The sequence below is a fragment of the Anopheles coustani genome, chromosome 2 (assembly GCF_943734705.1).
Source record: "Anopheles coustani chromosome 2, idAnoCousDA_361_x.2, whole genome shotgun sequence".
NCBI lineage: Eukaryota > Metazoa > Arthropoda > Insecta > Diptera > Culicidae > Anopheles > Anopheles coustani.
The window spans coordinates 40,614,994-40,634,233 of record NC_071289.1 but is presented as its reverse complement, the minus strand read 5'-3'; the positions used below and the strand labels follow the sequence as shown (position 1 = coordinate 40,634,233).

Sequence of the window (19,240 nt, the reverse complement as noted above, 5' to 3'; positions counted from 1 at the left end):
CAAACCTAAGAATGAAATGACATTTCTTTCGACATCCCAGATTCGTTGAGCTTAACGAAGCGAAAAACAGTAAAGACAGTCTATTCAGTGCTTTTTGTTTACTACACAATCAAAGACTACAACTACTGTTTCATATTCTACTTTATGGCCTGTATTCCAGCTCGAAGATAAACGTCCTGATTTCCATCGGCTTGAGTACGATTTCGAATCCTTCCCCGGCGACGTTTTGCACCGGATCTTCCCTCTGTCCGTTGATGACTGGTGCCACCGGGATACTGGGAACAGGTGTCGCTTCTCGCTTGACCGAATCGTACACAATGTAGTCTGGATCGGGTTTGAATTTCAACCGTTGCGAATCCTCCTTCAACTGGTTGGCAGCAAGCGTCGTTTCTCGGATCGTATCGATGCTGAACTGACGGAACACGTCTTGCACGTTGAATCGCACCGGTTTGGAGTACAGTGGGTCTTCGCCCTTCTCCAACAGGTGCTCGAAACGGACCAGCAGACTGTTTTCCTTCCACGGCTCGAAGGTGAGCAGATGTACGTTCAGTGGAAGCGATAAAGACAAGGCGGAGTACTAAAAGAGGCAAGAAAGTTTTTAGGAGCACATCATAGACAAGAAAGTCAATGGAGTGACGCTGTCAACTTACGATGTTGGTGTACTGCTTCTGCCATTCCTCGTACGTGGACTCACCCACATCGCTGAAGAAGAGCCAGTTTGGTAGGAGGACGCGATTCTGTAAGAACCGCTCACGAGCCTCCGGGGTCGGGGTGGCCGAGTGCTTCGCACCGAACACGACCCAATGCTTACCGCGTGCCACCAGTCCCTTACCAAACGCTTTCTCGTTCAACGCCTCCTCGACACCGAAAGCGTCATCGTGAAGTAGTCTTCTGTGGACCATTAACTCCAGCGACCCATCCTCCAGACTCGAGCCACCCTGAGCGCGATCATTCAAAACCGCCAGCCGAAGATTCTCATCCTCCAGGGCGATCTTCGTCGTCACCGGGTAGTAGTTACCGGCGATCTTCTCCAGCAAGCGCACATTCCACGTGTCCCGGTGGTCTCGGACGCGTTGTATCATCTCACGACCATTCGCGTCCGTCCAGAACACTCCACCCGATTGGGCGGCTGTGTAGAACCGTGACACAACTTCCTTACCAACGCCGTCCTCCACCGGGATGGGTCCAACGAGCCACTCGAACTCGATATGCCCTTCGTCGGCGTACACACGTACCACTTGGCTGATCCAATCGTTAAATGTCTGGTGCACTTCCTGCACGGTGGGACCCTTAACAACACGCAGCTGCACCTTCTCGGTGACGGCCTTCTCCGTGCCATTTGGTCGGAATATGTAAGCACCCGAGGACCGGTTGCGGGCCTCCTCGTTGTTCCCGAGCGCCCCCTCGTAGTACACGAATGTCTGCCTCAGCCGATTCGTCACACCATTTATCGTGATCGTACTAAGGAACCCGTTGCTGTCAAAACTGACGTTGAGATACTTATTCCCGACAGTTACCTCCTCCGAGTGCCACCGGGTACTCTCGTTGCCCACCGGCGGTGGTGGGGATTCCGGTTGGATCGGTTTCGATTCGTGGATGAAATCGTCCAACGAATCAACGGCACGGGTCACAAAGTATGATTTAAAGCCAAGCGGTGGCAACTCGTTTGCCAGGAACACCAACTCGGTGGTCGCATTGCTGAACCGGTAGCTAAGGTTCAACACCGACGCCGGGATGGGGACGAGCTGCGCCGCGACCTCCACGTTCCGATAGTCGCGCACAATGTATCTTCCACCGGGCACCGGAACACGCACGTACTCGTGTCCCGCGTGGGCCAACGGGTTGTACAGCGTCACGGTGAAACTGTCCTTTGACTCGGTCAGCTCACACTGACTCACATTCAGCAGGTGACACGTTTCAAATCCAAACTTATAGGAAGGAGTAAGCGGCTGTGCATGATAATCTGCAATGTTCTCACGTGCCGATCGCTTAAATTTGGGATCGACGATTTGGTTTAGCACCACCTTGGTGTTGGCTCCGCAGGCTCGCAACGCCCGTTGCAACATTCGGGCGTAATCGTTCGCCACGTGCTGCTTCTCGGTTCCGGTGATAGCATCGTGATGCTGCATCACCCCCATCGCCTCCCGCAGCACATTCAGGTGTGGTTCCATGTGGGCTTCCCGGGACGGTGCAAGGGCCGTCAGTTGCTTGCACACCTGCAGAAAATGGTTACCAACACGCTCAAACCGCTTGCTCGTCGGTCGCGAAGTGTAGTAACCGGTCCAGAACGAATGCGGATCAGAGGCATAGGGGAAGAAATCGTCGCTCTTCGTTGGCCAGGTGATACCCATGTCGTGCAGGGCTTTTAGATAGCACGATGGAGTTGAGTAGAACACGTTCACATTCGATCCGTTCGATTGCCGAGCGTTGGTATATCTATAAACAATTTCAGACAAATTTGTATTCGTAGTCATGGCTGAGAAGCACACCCCGAATCTGTTTAAAACTCACTTAATTAGTTTGTCCATATTCTTGAAGTAAACGTTTGCATCCATGTAGGTGAAGTCTCCTCCCATCGTCAGAATGATGTTGTTCGTTCGGTAACTTTCCGCCTGAAGATCAACATAGTACAGGAACTTGTCCACCTACAAGCAAATCATTAACGTGGTGAATTTGTGTCTATAACCGTCATCGACTCAGGGATATCAGAACTTTAGCTACCTTCGCCTTAACATTGTTCTCGGCTGAGTAAGGACCATCGATAAACGGTTCATCGGAGCATAGGATATCGAAGCAAAAGCCTGGCGGGGCCTGGTACAGGTTGTACAGCACTCCAGTGAAGAGATCCGCATCGTCCAGGTTGGCGCTCGTCTTCCAGATCATTTCTGCCCGCTTGTGCGACATACGCTCCCGTTTGTCCTGATAGTCGAGCCGCCCGAAGAACAACCCATCGTAGCCCATCTGGGCGAACAGGGAAGCCTGTTCGCGGGAATGCCCGAACGGATCTATCTGCCAGCCGATCCGGGGTCGTCCACATTCGCCAAACGTATCGTTCAGCTTCCGCAAGCCCCAGGTGAACTGATCGACGACACTGTGGTAGTGTGCGGCCGCCTCATCGTTCATACTCCACGCACCGCCGATAAACTCAAGCCGGCCCTCGTCCACCAGCGTTCGCACTTGCTGCTGCAGCTCACGCGTCTGCTCGTTGAACCACTTGAAGAAGAACGCCGACTCGACGTAGATGAACTTTCGCTCCGGGTCGCTGAGCAGCGATTGTATGACCGAGTCGAGAATGTACTGGACGCCTGCCTTCTGGATCGTTGTTTTACCTACGGTTCGGCGAGGGAAGTAAAACAGACGAGCCACAATGAGGTTATGTTAACATAATTAACGTCATAATTATGACGCTGTTTTGTTTCATTTTTAGCACTCACTTCCGTAGTAGTACTGATCGACCGTTTTCAGCCAGCCAACGTCGTCGTGTGTGTGGGGAACCAAATGCACATTCAGCATGTTTTTCTGCGGCTTCGGACACGACTGCAATTGGTAAATACAGATAAAGCGCATAAGATGATGTGAGGTAAAATGAAACCCTTAATTGACCAACTCCAAATTATCGCATATTGATTCGTTATTCTCTTTTCTACTACTAAACGAACAGTAAAATTAGTATTTTGTAATAACAGTCGTCATTTTTGTCACAGTCGTCATTTTAAAAAGCGGAGCACAATGGCACAAATAGTAGGGCAGCATGAACCCCGTTAATATATTTTTTCGATTGCAGCTATTTATCGTGAATTGATATTTGTTTAGTATAGTCACACAAAGTATTCTATGTCAAGAACTTTAGTTACAAGTACTTCCAACTCCAAGTAAAAACTTGTTTTGTTGTAATGCAATTTTCGTTATGGATTTCAATAAGAAATATCTAAAATTTATAATGTGTGTGTTGTGGCTGTAGCATACGTACCACCCTGAGTAAATTTAGTGGTGACTTCAGTGTTTTGTCTAACATTTACAGCCGTATATTCAACCCCAGATACATGTAAGCAAGAGCATATGATGGGGATATTTTCAGTTTTGCCTCGATAACCGGAATGTAAGGATTGGAGATTAAATTCTTTTCAGTATTCGTTAACTTGATTAACGTCTGCTTTGATTGTAATATTTTGCTTTAGCACTTGTTGTAGCTCATACTATTGTAGAGAAAGCTTACATGATTTCAGGCATAATTAGCTATATCCTCTTATCTCTGATAAATCTAATAGTAGATCCGTGAAATTCGCTTGAGCTGTTTTACACGCCAATGAAAATATTGGATTACTACATTTTATTTCAAATGGCTTAATTCGGTTAGCAAATTGCAGGTGCCTTTTACCCCTCTGGGGCATCTGGCCACACTTGCCCCTACAGTATGTTACCTCTAGCAAATCGAACACAAAGCTCTAGTGCTCCAGCAAGTCGAACGAAAAGATGCAATCAAATTTAGCTTTCAAATAGTTGGTCGCTTTGAACAGCGAAGGCTTATCGTTTGGAAAATAAAAACAAGCTCCGATTCCCTGAGCCCTGAAGTAATTTCCATCAACACATTGAACCGTCCTTATCACCGCCTTGTTTGAGCATTTACTCTGCTGAGAATACCAAAGTTGTTGACTTGAATTAAAAGGCAACACAATCATTGACAAACTAAAATTAAAAAATATTTTGCAATCGCAATGAACGCTTTAAATTTGCAAGAAATAGGGTAACTATCCTGCCCTGTCAGATTATCTAATTAATTATGCCATAAACGTGATGAAATGTTTCCTCAACTTTCAAATTTAGCTAAATGAAAATATATCGCTTGGCTGATATAGAAATATAATTAATTTTTTTTTTTATTTTTAAATTAATGTTGAAGCTGTTGTGGCAGCTCGGGGAAGATGATTTATAATTTGAATCAAATTGTTCTTAAGTCATATTGTTATCAAAGCTAATCCAGCGATTTCGATTATATTCTAGTCATCGCCTCATTACATCCGGCTATCTGTTCGTACAGAGGTAGTTCCTTTATTAAATCAGCTGCACGCTCCACTCACCTCATAACCGCAGGACTGCCGCAACTTTCGACCGAAATCCAGATACTCGTCACTGTCGGACGTGCGCTTAACGAACGCATTGCCGTTGCGCGATCGGCGCACTCCTTCCCGCCAAGGGCCGGCGGAAACCTGTTGCAGGTTAACCGCAACACCAACCACCGCCAGCAGCACGATCGCCACCGTCAGCGACGCCGACGATGATCGCTGTTGGCTGCATCCGATCAGCATTATGATTCTCCCGATGTGTTTTCCCCGCGAAGAGCGAAAGGGATCGCGAAGGAGATCAAAGGGTCCGGAATGTAAATGATACGCGAAACCGGGACACAATCACAACCGCGTACAGGAACTTGTTTCTTTGGAGGTAATCACCACTGCACACTGAGCGAAGCTCGAATTGTATGAACAGCCAGGGTATTTGGCAAAAACAAACTGATTATTTGATTAGCAAAAGTCAGATCATTCTTCACTCCCTACTGACGATCACTGACCTTTCGAACGAACCACTGTAGGGCAGCAAATCAATATCTGCTGGACCTCAAAGACCTGTTTCCGATGGCATTTGCCACGACCACTTGCCCAGCGTCCGCTCGCTCTGGGCACTCGGATTCAACTGACCGGAGCGGAACCTTTCGGTCCGGCTGACAGCTTACTCCAGCGCGTATACCTACGTCACGGTTTTTCTTTCTCGCGGGATGAACCTCGCGGTTCCATTTCCCGTGATTCCCCATTGGCGAGCGGGAGAAAGATTCAAAGCAATGAGCACGCCGCGGACACTTTCTCGCGCCTCACCGTTCATCCGTCCGCTGGATCTTGCCTTTTCTCTTTCTCTACCAGCGAACCTAAAACAAAACCACGCAGCGACCATGATAATGACCTACCGTCGATCGCGATCGTGGAAGCCGGGCGGTCAGACGGGCATCCTGGCGTACTTTCGTCGTTTATTTTGATTTTTGTATTCCAACGTCGATGAACCCGCGCCACACGGGCACGCACTGGATGCTTCGTACGGCCGGCGCCATGTACGACCGCGTTGTGCTGACGGCGCGCTCTCTGAATTCTGTTGTCGTTTTCGTTGCTGCAGTTTCGCCGTTTTCCAGCTGTCCGCTAAAGCCACTTTCGGCAGCGATCTTTTTTCGGGCAAATTGATCGCTATCCAAAGCGCGGGACAGCTGGACGGAAAAACCATGCGAAGGGTGCAGATAAAAGCGAAATTGATCCGGAATTAAAATCGTTCACATACGGCTTTCTGTTTCGAATTGTTATTGTCCGTTTCCTACTGCGGCGCTATTTTTCTCCCGCTTTATGTGTGGAGGTGAAAAGTGAAGGCGAACGGATTTGTTTCGTGATGAAAGTGTAAAACGTTTTTTTTCACATACAAACAAAAGAAAAGGAAAAACAACCGTAGCTGAAAGAAATCGTGGTAAATGAAAACTTATCCAGATTGGAAATCGAGCCTTGCATCGAGTAAATTTTGCTGAAAAGTGCACAATAAGCGTTCAAAGATTCGTTTGTTTATTTCTCTTCTGTGCAACAAACTATCCTCCGGACTCTGGTTGAACTGTGGCCCACTTCAATACGATTGGTTATGGGAGTTTAAAACTGTATTGAAGTGCGTGTAATAATAAAGATCATGAGTTGTTTGGATTGTTTGAAGTGCGATCTTATTCCAAAAAACACCCTCAACACCCGGGGCAAAAAAGTCAATGTAGGCAGATGTGAACTATAATCTAATGGCAATGTGCGATAAGCTGTTGGGAATGAAATACTTGAAATTCAAATTTAAGTGCTGTCTTAGATAACCTGTTACTTAACAACTCTAAACGACCCTTCAATTGGTTCAGCAAACAGTAATAGCTTCTTCAGACCTGAAGATAATCATTCTTAAAGACATACATGGTAGTGGGGGTGTTAAGTATATTGGTTTACTCTTGCCGTTCTGCATCCAATATCTGGTACAACTGGCCTACAAAAAAGAGAAGGTTTTGGTCATTCGCGACCGGTGGGCTCGTCCGGGATTTGAACCCGGGACCTCTCGCACCCTAAGCGAAAATCATACCCCTAGACCAACGAGCCCGTTGGAAACCGACGTGACTCTATAAAAACCTAAACTGGTACGAGGGTAGTTGATAACTGGCAAGGGTAGTGATGTAATAATTTTTTAGGTGCTTATCAGGCAAACTTCTCTTGCGACACCAAGAACAATGCGGTGTGGGTATGTTTACTGGAGGGATATCTATAGATGGCCCAATTATGTCAGTATTGGGTGTATGACATTGGTGTCCCATATTTGTCATCGTGGTGAAGCAATCAAAATATATCGATTGGTAAGCTTAATTGCAGGAATCTTATTCATGGTTTCTTAAACAATCATTAGCTCACCAGCTTTTAGATTACTTTGAACAAAGACAAATGTCTATACACTGATATCAGTGTAATTTTCGCTTTCTAATTTTGTTCGCCCGTAATGGTGCGATTTTTGCATGAACAATAAGTTTCGGACTAATTTTGTATTATTCTTTTGATGAACATGATATTCTTCTTCTGAAGTTTTTTAGAAACCAATACACGATTTGCTAAATATGAATGACAAAAGGCATACCATTGAGACATTTTAAAATTGAAAAAGGAATCAAAACTCAATATTTAGTTTAACCAATTATCGAATTACTTACAATACGTAGGTTTGTAATATTAGTACAACTTTAGAATGCCAATTAGAAAAAGACTCTTATCTTAACGGAATAAAATTTTCCATTCAAAAAATTAAAACAAATGCATGCACATTTTGTTTTACAAGCTATGAAACGTTATTTATATATGCTATACATTTTTTTGATAATTGAATGGACAATTGAAACGTAGGTTAAACATATCATATTTTCCTCGAGATTTATAGGAACATCATTTTACAATGACTTAGTGATGACGAGATTTATAGGAACATCATTTTACAATGACAATGATAGTTTCAAAAGGTTAGTTCATCACAATTAAATCATACAGTGATATTACTGAAGCTCTATGATACAAAGACTATATGTTATGGACAAGATTTATAATATCTAAAGTTTTGGTAACACAATGTGTAACTTTATTCTTGAACAACTCTCTTAAAGTGAGATGTATTTTTCCCATCTAATAGAGCACTAGCGGCGTTTCACGACAAACGTTCTTATCTCCATCGGCTGCAGTTCGATGTCGAAGTCAGTGGTTTCTTCAACAATAGGAATGTTTTCCGTCTCGAACACATTATCAAAGATTTCATTGGCGGTCGATTCCGTAGTAAACTGCAGTCGCACCGAATCTTCTTTCCACTGATTCGCTCCAAGGGTAGTCTCATGGATACTTTCAATGTTCAACGCAAACAGGACATTGCGAACGTTGAAGCGGACAGCTTGCGAATAGACAGGATCTTCATTTTTCTCGAACAGGTGCTCAAAGCGCACGAGCACTGTTCCGTCCTTCCAAGGCTCCAACGTGAGCAGATTCACATTGGTTGGCAGCTGTTGCGCGATTGCGGAGTAAATGTTACGGAAGTTTGATAGATAATCGTCATACGAAAGCACGCTATCAACGGAATTGACAAAGGTCCAGCTTGGAAGGAGAACTTTGTTCTGCAGGAATCGTTCTTTTGCATGCAACGTTGGGCTAACAGCTTTTTGCGATGAACCAAAGTAAAGCCAATGTTTTCCACGAGCAACCAGACCGGCTCCGTACTGAGTTTCGTTGAGGGCCTCCCCTACACCGAACGCATCATCACGCAATAGACGACGATGAACCATCAGCTCCAGTTGCCCATCTTGAAGGCTGGAACCACCCTGGGCACGATCGTTCAACAAGGACATTCGGAAGTGATCATCTTCAAGTGCAAGTTTGGCTGTAATGGGATAATAGTTGCCCGAAACCGGCTCCAACAAATCCAGCTCCCATGTTTCGCGCTTATTTCGCACGCGTCGAAGCATTTCTCTTCCATTCGAGTCCGTCCAGAACACTCCTTCGCTGGCAATGTCGGACTCAAAGCGGGACACTATTTCCTTACCCGTACCGTCATCGATCGGAATCGGCCCGACAAGCCACTCCAGCTCTACGTGATCCTGCCCGGCGTACACTCGGATAACCTGGCTGATCCATTCGTTGAATATCTGGTGCACTTCCTGTACGAGTTCGCTTTTGACCACCTGAAGCTCCACCACTTCCGTGACCGCTTTTTCGGTCCCGTTCGGACGGAAGATGTACGCCCCCGACGATCGATTCTTGAACTCCTCATTGTTTCCATAAGCTCCATCATAGAACAGGAAGTTTTGTTTCAGAGGATGCGTCGCTCCATCAACCGTGATCGAGCTCATGAAGCCATTCTCATCAAAATGGACCGTGAGAAGATCGTTTCCAATGCTGACGTGTTCTTCCTGACGAATTGTAGCGATACTAGAAGAGGCGTCCTTCTTCTCCGCCTCCTTTGAAACATAGAATGACCGGTAGCCTACCGGAGCAATCGATTCAGCATGAAACACCAACTCGTGAGTGGCTGCGCTATGGCGGAACGGAAGATCCAGAACCGAGCTCGGAATAGGAATCAGAGTCGACGGAACAGTTTGACCGCGATCGTTTCGAACCACATAGTGACTCTCTTTCACGGGCAGTCGAACGAAATCGTCCGTACTGTGTCCAAGAGGGTTGTACAACAGGACTACGTTGTTGTCGGAGCTCTCCGTCAAGGCACAAGCACTAACGTTCGCCTCCTTGCAGTACGTCCAGTCGAACTTGAACGAGTCTCTTTCGCCCGACAGTTGATTCAACGCCGATCGTGTATTGGCACTGCAAGCCTCAAACGCCTCATACAGCATCCGAGCGTAGTCATCTGCCACGTGTTGCTTCTCCGTACCGGTAATGGCGTCATGATGCTGCATCACCCCCATCGCATCCCGGAGCACCGTCAAATGATCCTCATAGAACGATTCCTTGGTGGGGGCGATGGCCGAAAGCTGCTTGCATACCTGCAGGAAGTGGTTTCCCTCCCGTTCGTAACGCTTCTGCGTGGGCCTCGAGGTGTAGTACCCGGTCCAGAAAGAATGGTAATCGGATTCGTATGGGAAGAAATCGTCCGACTTTGTAGGCCAGTCAATGTTGGCACTGTGAACAGCCTTCACGTAGCAGGATGGCGTAGAGTAGAATGCGTTTATCTTGGATCCTTCGGCCTGACGCTCATTGGTGTACCTGTGAAAAAAGTGAAATAAATATTAGCTCCACATACGCCAATCATCAATCTATTCTATACAAGTGTTGTGCAGCACATACTTGATAAGTTTGTCCATGTTTTTAAAGTTCATTATTGCGTCCATGTAGTTGAAATCATCTCCCATCGAGAGGATCAGGTTGTTCGAGCGATAAGACTCGGCCATCTTTTCGAGCCAGGTAATAAAAGTGTCAATCTGTGAATGGTTCAATCATAAATTAATGGAGGGCGCTTACGTCAAAATCAAGATAAGTCACCTGCGACATAACTCAAATGCTTACCCTATTTTTCACGTTGTAATCAGTGCTTCCCTTATCGTCAATCATCGGATCATCATTGCACAGAATGTCGAAACAGAAGCCCGGAGGCGCCGAGTAATGATTGTACAGGACACTGGTAAACAGATCGCTATTCCCCAAGCTGCCACTGGTGTGCCAAACCATTTCCGGCGTCCTCGTCTGCATCCGATGGTTTTTATCCTGGTAATCGAGCCGCGCAAAGAACAACCCATCGTAGCCCATCTGAGTGAACAGGGAAGCCTGTTCGCGGGAGTGCCCGAACGGATCGATCTGCCAGCCGATCCGGGGACGTCCACACTCACCGAACGTATCATTCAAGAACCGCAAACCCCAGGTGAACTGATCGACAACGCTCTGATAGTGGACGGCTGCCTCATCGTTCATACTCCACGCACCGCCGATAAACTCAAGCCGTCCCTCGTCGACCAACATTTTCACCTGCTGCTGCAGCTCAGCCGTCTGCTCCATGTACCATTTATGCATGAAGGCCGACTCAACGTACACGAAACGTCGGCTTGGGTCCTTCACCAGCTCCTGTACTACCGAGTCGAGGATATATTGAACGCCCGCTTTTTGAATGCTGTTTCGACCTACGGTAAAGATAACAGACGCAAACGAACACATATACCATGAGAAGTAAGATTGATAATGCACTCATCTCACTATCACCAACCTACTACTTACTTCCATAGTAGTACTGATCGACTGTTTTCAGCCAACCCACATCGTCGTGACTGTGTGGTACCAGATGCACATTGATCATGCCTTCCTTCGGAGCCGGGCAGGCCTGCAACATGCATCAATAAGAAGCTCGTTGGTACTGTTTTTGAAATTGTTAGCGCTTTTCTAACTTAACATACCTCATAGCCACATCCTGCCTCCTTACGAGTCGAATGCGAGTACCATCTTGGGCTTCCATGGGCTGACAAAATTACGCTGAAAACACTTAGCCCGAGTAACACCAAACGCTGACTGACCATCTTGATTCACCGCACGTACTCATTCACTTAGAACAATCCGTATGTCCTTATCTATTTGAGTAAAACACCAACCTTCATAAAAACTGATTTCAGGCTCACAAAACAGGTCAAAACGGCGGCCAGTACGCTTCTGTCGATCGCTTGCCGTCAATGTGGTGAAGTTTACGTGCGGTTTAATTTATAACTCCGCGCGTCCATGCCTTATCACAGAAGCCGCATAATAAACAAGTGCGCTGGCACATACACAGCCATACGAATTCAATTTGCATTGGTGATCTACAAGTGTCGCTCGACAGAATACAATCTACTCATCTCCACGAACTGTGATCAATTTAATTCGAGTGCCCATTGGTTGGATCACGGTTGATAGGAGTAGATAGGATCACACGCGATAGGGACACCCTGCAAAGCTCTAATCGGAACCGTTTGACAGCGGCCACGGAAAGGAGAACTGAGAAAGCTCTAGAGATGTCTTACATGTTGATTGATTGGTAGATATCATGCAAGCAGCTGCCACTGTCCGATATATTGTTGGTCAGCGTTGTCAAGTCATCTTTCGGGGGGGCTTTTGTAAGTGATATTTTCACAATTAATTTTGTTGTTCAACATATGTGACACAATTGTTGCTATCGTGTTGTGTTTACATGTGCTTAAGTAATAGGCTTTGTGCGGCTGGAACAATCGGTACGATAACGATGGTTTCGGATGTAAACAGTTCATTTCGCCCGTTGCTTCCACTAGATAGCAGATGCGTTGTGGAAACTTAAGATAAACATGATTGACAAGAATATAAATAGCATCTCCTACTTGATATGAAGTGAAAATAAACATGCTTTGTCTCTTGAATAAATAAAAAAATAAATCTGCTTTGATTGTGTGTGATCAAATAGAAGACAATAATACCTGTTAACTAAAACTTAAAAGAGGACAAAATAAAATACACCGTGGGAATACTGTAATGAAACATTCATGTTTATTACTACTCAATTGTAAAACATGCAACTCAAGAAGAAAGTTTACTAGTATTTTGTAACAATAGTAGTTTTTTCTAATAGTAATCCATCAATTACCATAGTCTAAACCCATCCAACACCTTTTTACCATAGTCTAAACATAGCCTTTTGTGAAAAAAAGTGTACTGTTATTAAATTGAATAAATGTGTAAATTCTATTCAAATCGAATGATAAACGTTCTGATCTCCATCGGCTGCAACTCGATTGTGAAACGATCGTCCTCATGATTGTTCTGTGAACTTTTAGATGCTTTTCGTTTTAATCCATACTCCATACGATGCACGTCTTCCTTCCACTGATTTCCTGCTAAAGTAGTTTCCCGAAGACTGGCAATCGTCTTGTTATTAAACAGATGCTGCAGATCGATTTGGACTGCCAACGAAAACTCATTGTCCTCACCTTTCTCAAACAAGTGCTCAAATCGCACTAGAACAGTGCTGTCCTTCCACGGTTCCAATGTAAGCAAATGAACATGGGGTGGAAGAGAATGAGAGAGGAAAGTGAAATTTTTTCCAAAAACTGAATTGTACTCTTCTAAAGAAAATACATTTGCGGGAGCAATAAACACCCAAGAAGGCAAATGTATTTTGTTTTGCAAGAAACGTTCTTTTGCTGCTTGGGTTGGTCTTTGGGAGATAGAATTAGTGTATTGCCCGAACAATAAAAAGATTTTTCCGCGAGCAACCAGACCGGTTCCGTATTGTGTTTCATTAAGTGCCTCCCCAACTCCAAATCGATCATCCCGCAATAGACGACGATGAACCATAAGTTCTAGCTGACCATCGCTCAAGCTAGAACCACCCTGGGCACGATCGTTCAACAGAGCCAAACGATAGCTGCCATCGTCAATGACGATTTTATTAGTCACTGGATAATAGTTCCCCGATATCGGCTCGGCCAGGTCAAGATTCCATGTTTCGCGCTTATTTCGCACGCGTCGAAGCATTTCTCTTCCATTCGAGTCCGTCCAGAACACTCCTTCGCTGGCAATATCGGACTCAAAGCGGGACACTATTTCCTTACCCGTACCGTCATCGATCGGAATCGGTCCGACAAGCCACTCCAGCTCTACGTGATCCTGCCCGGCGTACACTCGGATAACCTGGCTGATCCATTCGTTGAATATCTGGTGCACTTCCTGTACGAGTTCGCTTTTGACCACCTGAAGCTCCACCACTTCCGTGACCGCTTTCTCGGTTCCATTCGGACGGAAGATGTATGCCCCAGACGATCGGTTCCTGATCTCCTCATTGTTTCCATAAGCTCCTTCGTAGAACAGGAAGTTTTGTTTCAGAGGATGCGTCGCTCCATCAACCGTGATCGAGCTCATGAAGCCATTCTCATCAAAATGGACCGTGAGAAGATCGTTTCCAATGCTGACGTGTTCTTCCTGACGAATTGTAGCGATACTAGAAGAGGCGTCCTTCTTCTCCGCCTCCTTTGAAACATAGAATGACCGGTAGCCTACCGGAGCAATCGATTCAGCATGAAACACCAACTCGTGAGTGGCTGCGCTATGGCGGAACGGAAGGTCCAGAACCGAACTCGGAATAGGAATCAGAGTCGACGGAACAGTTTGACCGCGATCGTTTCGAACCACATAGTGACTCTCCTTCACGGGCAGTCGAACGAAATCGTCCGAACTGTGTCCAAGAGGGTTGTACAACAGGACTACGTTGTTGTCGGAGCTCTCCGTCAAGGCACAAGCACTAACGTTCGCCTCCTTGCAGTACGTCCAGTCGAACTTGAACGAGTCTCTTTCGCCCGACAGTTGATTCAACGCCGATCGTGTATTGGCACTGCAAGCCTCAAACGCCTCATACAGCATCCGAGCGTAGTCATCTGCCACGTGTTGCTTCTCCGTACCGGTAATGGCGTCATGATGCTGCATCACCCCCATAGCATCCCGGAGCGCCGTCAAATGATCCTCATAGAACGATTCCTTAGTGGGAGCGATGGCCGAAAGTTGCTTGCATACCTGCAGGAAGTGGTTTCCCTCCCGTTCGTAACGCTTCTGCGTGGGCCTCGAGGTGTAGTACCCAGTCCAGAATGCATTTGGGTCCGACGCGTATGGAAAGAAATCGTCCGACTTTGTAGGCCATTCTATTTTAGCGCTGTGGACAGCTTTCAAATAGCACGAAGGTGTGGAATAAAATGCATGTACCATTGAACCTTCGGTTTGACGCTCATTGGTGTACCTTTCGGAGGAGAAAATGCAAAAAGTGTTATTTGAATCAGACATAATCAATTCCCTTCGTGCCTTACTTACTTGATCAGCTTATCCAAGTTCTTAAACCACATATTGGCATCTTGGTAGTGGAAATCTTCGCCCATCGTTAGAATAATATTGTTAGTCAAATATGTTTTCGACATATTATGCACAGTCTCGAGGAAAAGATCAACCTTTGAACGAAAAAACACATATCAATAGATACTGCCCTTCAACTTCAAACTTCACTAGGAATACCTTCTCCCTCACGTTGTTATCCCTCGAGTATGGCCCGTCAATGATTGGATCGTCATTGCAAAGAACATCGAAGCAAAAACCAGGCGGTGGTGCGTAGATGTAGTACAGACCACTGGTGAACAGCTCGCTGTCCTCTAAATTCGCACTTGTCTTCCACATCATTTCCATCGTCTGTTTGGCGATACGCTCTTGTTTGTCTTGGAAATCCAACCGTCCCTGGAACAGACCATCGTATCCCATCTGGACGAACAGTGAACCCTGCTCCCGCGAGTGTCCGAACGGATCAATCTGCCAGCCTGCCTTCGGGCGACCGCACTCACCGAACGTATCGTTCAGGAACCGCAAGCCCCAGGTGAACTGATCAATCACACTCTGGTAGTGAACCGCAGCCTCATCGTTCATACTCCAGGCACCTCCAATAAACTCCAAGCGACCTTCGTCCACAAGATTTCGTACAGTTTCCTGCACCGCGGTAGTTTGCTCCGTGTACCACTTATGCATGAAGGCCGACTCGACGAAGATGAATCGTCTCGTATGATCCTTCAGAAGCTCCTGAAGTACTGAATCCAAAATGTACTGAACGCCCGCCTTCTGGATATTGCTTCTACCTATATGAAATGAAATAATTAAACAACTACCCCATAGAACGTACGTCTATCATCAATGAAATAGATTTCCCCACTCACTTCCATAGTAGTACTGATCCACGGTCTTCAGCCAACCGACATCGTCGTGCGTGTGGGCCACAATATGCACATTGAGCATGTTATCCTTCAAAGCCGGGCAGCTCTGCCATAAGCACAAAAACATTTAGAATAGGCAGTTAATACTTTTTATTTGAGTTGAGCATTATACTTTTACGCCATGCTTTACCTCATATCCGCACTGTTGCGCTGTTCTATCAAACGAACGCTTCGAACCGGTCGGATTGGCCAGCGTACCGATCGAACACCACAGCAGCAGCAACAGGAGTATCCTGTTACTTTCTCCCATCCCGGATGTTTTTGCAACGTATGAGAATCAAGAAAAAAAGAACACTTTGTGCGTTGTGTCTCATGCGAAAGATCACAAGAAACTGACCATAGGAGTACGGAGCATGTATATTTAACAGCTACAATCTTTCTTGTAGAGAGTAATCTTTCGTTGTCAGTGTGTATAAGTAGTCTTATCGTATGTAAGAGGTAGCAGAAGCGGAAGGGAGAAAACATAATCTCAAGTGTCAACTGATAATACTATTATCATTGTTGCTGAATATGTCCGAACTTTGAAGCATAATTTTTATTATTATATTGGAGTAACAGTATTGGATATTGTAATTGTATTGGTAGAAAGAATCATTTAAGTAAGATTCCTTATTCGGGCTTCAAAGTTGTATTCACTCAATAAGCTATAATAGGGAATTCAAACAATAGTAATCCATGGTTTAATAAATAACACGATTATAAACATACACGATACATGTTCGATGCAATTTCTCTGCAAGTCTATTAATATTTTCTTAACCAATAGAACATCTATAAAATAGTAGAATAATGAGAAAATATTATTACTGAAACTTATTTTTATACCAGAAACTTGGTAATCAATCAAAATTACATAATTCATTGTATTGTGATGACAGGAGCTTAATTACTGATGTCAACGACAGCTCAGAAAACAAAGATAGTGCGATCCGACCGTGATTTAGCATCATACCAAACATGTGTTTCCGTGGTGTAGTGGTTATCACATCCGCCTAACACGCGGAAGGCCCCCGGTTCGATCCCGGGCGGAAACAAAAAATATTTTTGTTTGCTTACAATTAAGCATCCATATTTCCTCTAACAAATCATCCAGTCATATATATTTTTTCAATTACGTCTTGATGCATTGTACCAGACTTGGTCCAGGCATGGCGCTGGACAAGTATTTTGAGTCAATTGTTTTCAAACGCTTTGGTGTGTTATTGGTTCCTGAAGGGAACTTTTTGATTAGTTACATGTACGCTCTTTCCTCTTTACGCTGTGTGTTTACCAATATCCAACTCCTCAGTTTCTCCCATGTTTGATTCATTTGTTCGAAATAGCACAGCCTAGTCTGTCATAAGCCCGCGCAGTCTCTCTTCTATTTATGTGGCTGCAAAATCAAGACACATTTCTCCACCTCGTCGTGACGCGAAGAAGTTAACTGAAGGAAAATGCAAGAAATGCTAGCTATGGTTTAACTCTGTGTGGCGATTGGTTTCTTATGTCTAGGCTCACCTGAGTGAGAGAAAACACAATAAAAGAAAGAAAAGTGAAATGAAAAGTACAGAAAACGTGACGTTACAACAATTGCTTGCCAGATTGAGGAGAAATGATGCCGGCCGCACCACAGATACGGACCACTCTGAACACTCCAGCCTGTCTGAAGCACTCGAAGGTGATCCGTTCGTGGTGACGACGAAGGTGAAGGTGATACACGTCTCGTAGAAGGATTGACGAAAGTGAAAATTATGTCCAGTTTCCTTTTCCCTTTTCGGTGTTTCTGATCTGCCGCTGAACCAGTACTTCGTTTCGTTAGTCGGTGAAGGGCAGCATAAATAGCAGAAAAACGGAAACGCACACATTCATAAAGAGCATTGCATGTACGGTGATCTACTTTCTATGCGCACCCAGATAGGCCATTGGGATAGTTTAAACCTGTTTTGCTATTTATATATCGAACAAATGTGCATTTACTCTTTTTTTTTAAATGATCATTTAAAAAAAATAGTTAATTTATGAAACACGTTCAGTTACCAATAATACTATTAATATAAGTGATATTAATTTATAATATTCAATTTTTTCTAATAAAAAATACTCCAGGACCCGTATTGGTTTAGAAAAATTGCATCGCAGGATTTAATTTGCTTTTATTTCAGTTTAATCGATTATGTACTTCTTATAAACTAACTTGTTCACAACTTTGCATGATAAAAAATCCAATTGCTTACAAGTTGCGTACGAACATAATTTCTTCGCCTTTTGAATTCAACAAAAATTGTATAACGGTTATATAATTGATAATTCATTCAATTTCAACCTCTTAAGACTAGCCTCAAAATATCGGTACCCGCCTGTTCGGTTCCGAATTTAAAATGCAAGTTCTTCTTCTTGGCGTAACGACCTCTTGGTCATGCCTACCCGTTAAGGGTTTACGAGACTTGTTTCCCTGTTGTACGTAGATAGTCAGTCCTCTCGTACAGGGGAAATGCAAGTTCTTCAACAATATTTGGTAATATAAGAATTTCCGTTCATGCCCTTTGCAACTTCGGCTGACCGTTCTCCAGCTTCGTGTATCTTTCTTTCGTTTGAGAAATATGCTTTCAGAATCCAAGTCATTTTCGTCTTCTGATTGTAAACATTGTATGGACATTGTATTATTTCCAATAATTCGATTCTAACGTTCACTAAGCTATAAGTGTTTGCACGTGCTCGAATCGCATTTAGATTGCTTGCGTGGAACGATGATTAAGATAACGTTATTCCATCCAAACTTAATAGAAAGTGGGGCAAGATGGCTTTACATCAGTGATGTCAAACTCGTTTGACCACGTGGGTCGCATTTCATCCATAAATAGATTTGCGGACCAAAACGAAGTATTCATTAGATTTATGAAAATATGTTCTAATCAGTGTGGTCAATCACGATTTACACGTTTACATTCTTTTTATATTATTTTGTATTATATCTCGACCTCTTGTACCTTACACATTAAGTTAACGATTCAGAGATCCTTGAAATAAAACAAATCCTACTGTTGGTTTAATGTAAGCAAAATTTCTCGTAACTTTATTTATTAATCGAAAACCGTACTATGCGGCGTTACAAAAATTAAACTGCGTTCTTATCGCTTTTCCAACAGAATTTTTTTTTTTTAATTTTAGAGACTTTGACCTATTCGGTCATTCGTCTCTCTATTTTTTTCCAACAGAATAGGAGCGATGTTTTCTTGCGATACCTTTTTTATGGCTTTCTTCCGCTCCTTCTGTTGGACTCATTTCGCGCGATCCTATCCGTTTAACTCCGAACCCCCCCTACTGTCACATTTGCCATCTATCGCGATCATGTTAGTAAACAAAGTTTACACCTACACTGATAACAGTGTTCAAAATTTATTGTTGTGTTTTGTACTTTGTTTAAAACATACTTTATTCTACTTTTAA

The 19,240-nt window shown here is 44.4% G+C and overlaps 3 protein-coding genes and 2 non-coding genes across 5 annotated transcripts; 1 reads left to right on the top strand and 4 right to left on the bottom strand.

Annotated features, from left to right (window-relative positions):
* Positions 1-97: 97 nt before the first annotated feature.
* LOC131263152 (lysosomal alpha-mannosidase-like) lies at positions 98-5,090 on the bottom strand. Its single transcript, XM_058265307.1, has 6 exons — positions 5,079-5,090; positions 3,435-3,537; positions 2,722-3,329; positions 2,512-2,645; positions 651-2,436; positions 98-577 (listed from the first exon to the last, which is right to left on the bottom strand). Exons 2-6 carry the CDS (start codon positions 3,511-3,513, stop codon positions 143-145), a joined length of 3,042 nt encoding a protein of 1,013 aa, XP_058121290.1. The 5' UTR covers positions 3,514-3,537; positions 5,079-5,090; the 3' UTR covers positions 98-142.
* A 1,989-nt stretch (positions 5,091-7,079) lies between these two features.
* Trnap-agg (transfer RNA proline (anticodon AGG)) lies at positions 7,080-7,151 on the bottom strand. Its single transcript has one exon. It is a non-coding gene; the product is annotated as a tRNA-Pro (tRNA).
* A 778-nt stretch (positions 7,152-7,929) lies between these two features.
* Positions 7,930-11,655, bottom strand: LOC131263143 (lysosomal alpha-mannosidase-like). The gene is made up of 5 exons (XM_058265299.1): positions 11,471-11,655; positions 11,295-11,397; positions 10,593-11,200; positions 10,374-10,507; positions 7,930-10,292 (listed from the first exon to the last, which is right to left on the bottom strand). The coding sequence occupies exons 1-5, from the start codon at positions 11,588-11,590 to the stop codon at positions 8,225-8,227; spliced, it is 3,033 nt and encodes a 1,010-aa protein (XP_058121282.1). The 5' UTR covers positions 11,591-11,655; the 3' UTR covers positions 7,930-8,224.
* Positions 11,656-12,575: 920 nt separating this feature from the next.
* Positions 12,576-16,064, bottom strand: LOC131263144 (lysosomal alpha-mannosidase-like). Its single transcript, XM_058265300.1, has 5 exons — positions 15,945-16,064; positions 15,758-15,860; positions 15,072-15,679; positions 14,874-15,007; positions 12,576-14,802 (listed from the first exon to the last, which is right to left on the bottom strand). The coding sequence occupies exons 1-5, from the start codon at positions 16,062-16,064 to the stop codon at positions 12,759-12,761; spliced, it is 3,009 nt and encodes a 1,002-aa protein (XP_058121283.1). The 3' UTR covers positions 12,576-12,758.
* A 711-nt stretch (positions 16,065-16,775) lies between these two features.
* Trnav-aac (transfer RNA valine (anticodon AAC)) lies at positions 16,776-16,848 on the top strand. Its single transcript has one exon. It is a non-coding gene; the product is annotated as a tRNA-Val (tRNA).
* Positions 16,849-19,240: the final 2,392 nt, after the last annotated feature.

Excerpts from the sequence above, each read along its gene's own strand:
- LOC131263152 (XM_058265307.1), bottom strand. The coding sequence starts at position 3,513 with ATGCTGAATGTGCATTTGGTTCCCCACACACACGACGACGTTGGCTGG. Across the intron at positions 2,437-2,511 it reads AATATGGACAAACTAATTAA|ATATACCAACGCTCGGCAAT; the intron begins GTGAGTTTTAAA and ends AATTGTTTATAG. Across the intron at positions 578-650 it reads AGAAGCAGTACACCAACATC|TACTCCGCCTTGTCTTTATC; the intron begins GTAAGTTGACAG and ends TGCCTCTTTTAG.
- LOC131263143 (XM_058265299.1), bottom strand. The coding sequence starts at position 11,590 with ATGGTCAGTCAGCGTTTGGTGTTACTCGGGCTAAGTGTTTTCAGCGTA. Across the intron at positions 11,201-11,294 it reads CGATCAGTACTACTATGGAA|GTCGAAACAGCATTCAAAAA; the intron begins GTAAGTAGTAGG and ends TCTTTACCGTAG. Across the intron at positions 10,508-10,592 it reads ATTACAACGTGAAAAATAGG|ATTGACACTTTTATTACCTG; the intron begins GTAAGCATTTGA and ends AACCATTCACAG.
- LOC131263144 (XM_058265300.1), bottom strand. The coding sequence starts at position 16,064 with ATGGGAGAAAGTAACAGGATACTCCTGTTGCTGCTGCTGTGGTGTTCG. Across the intron at positions 15,861-15,944 it reads CGCAACAGTGCGGATATGAG|AGCTGCCCGGCTTTGAAGGA; the intron begins GTAAAGCATGGC and ends TGCTTATGGCAG. Across the intron at positions 14,803-14,873 it reads AACTTGGATAAGCTGATCAA|GTACACCAATGAGCGTCAAA; the intron begins GTAAGTAAGGCA and ends CTCCTCCGAAAG.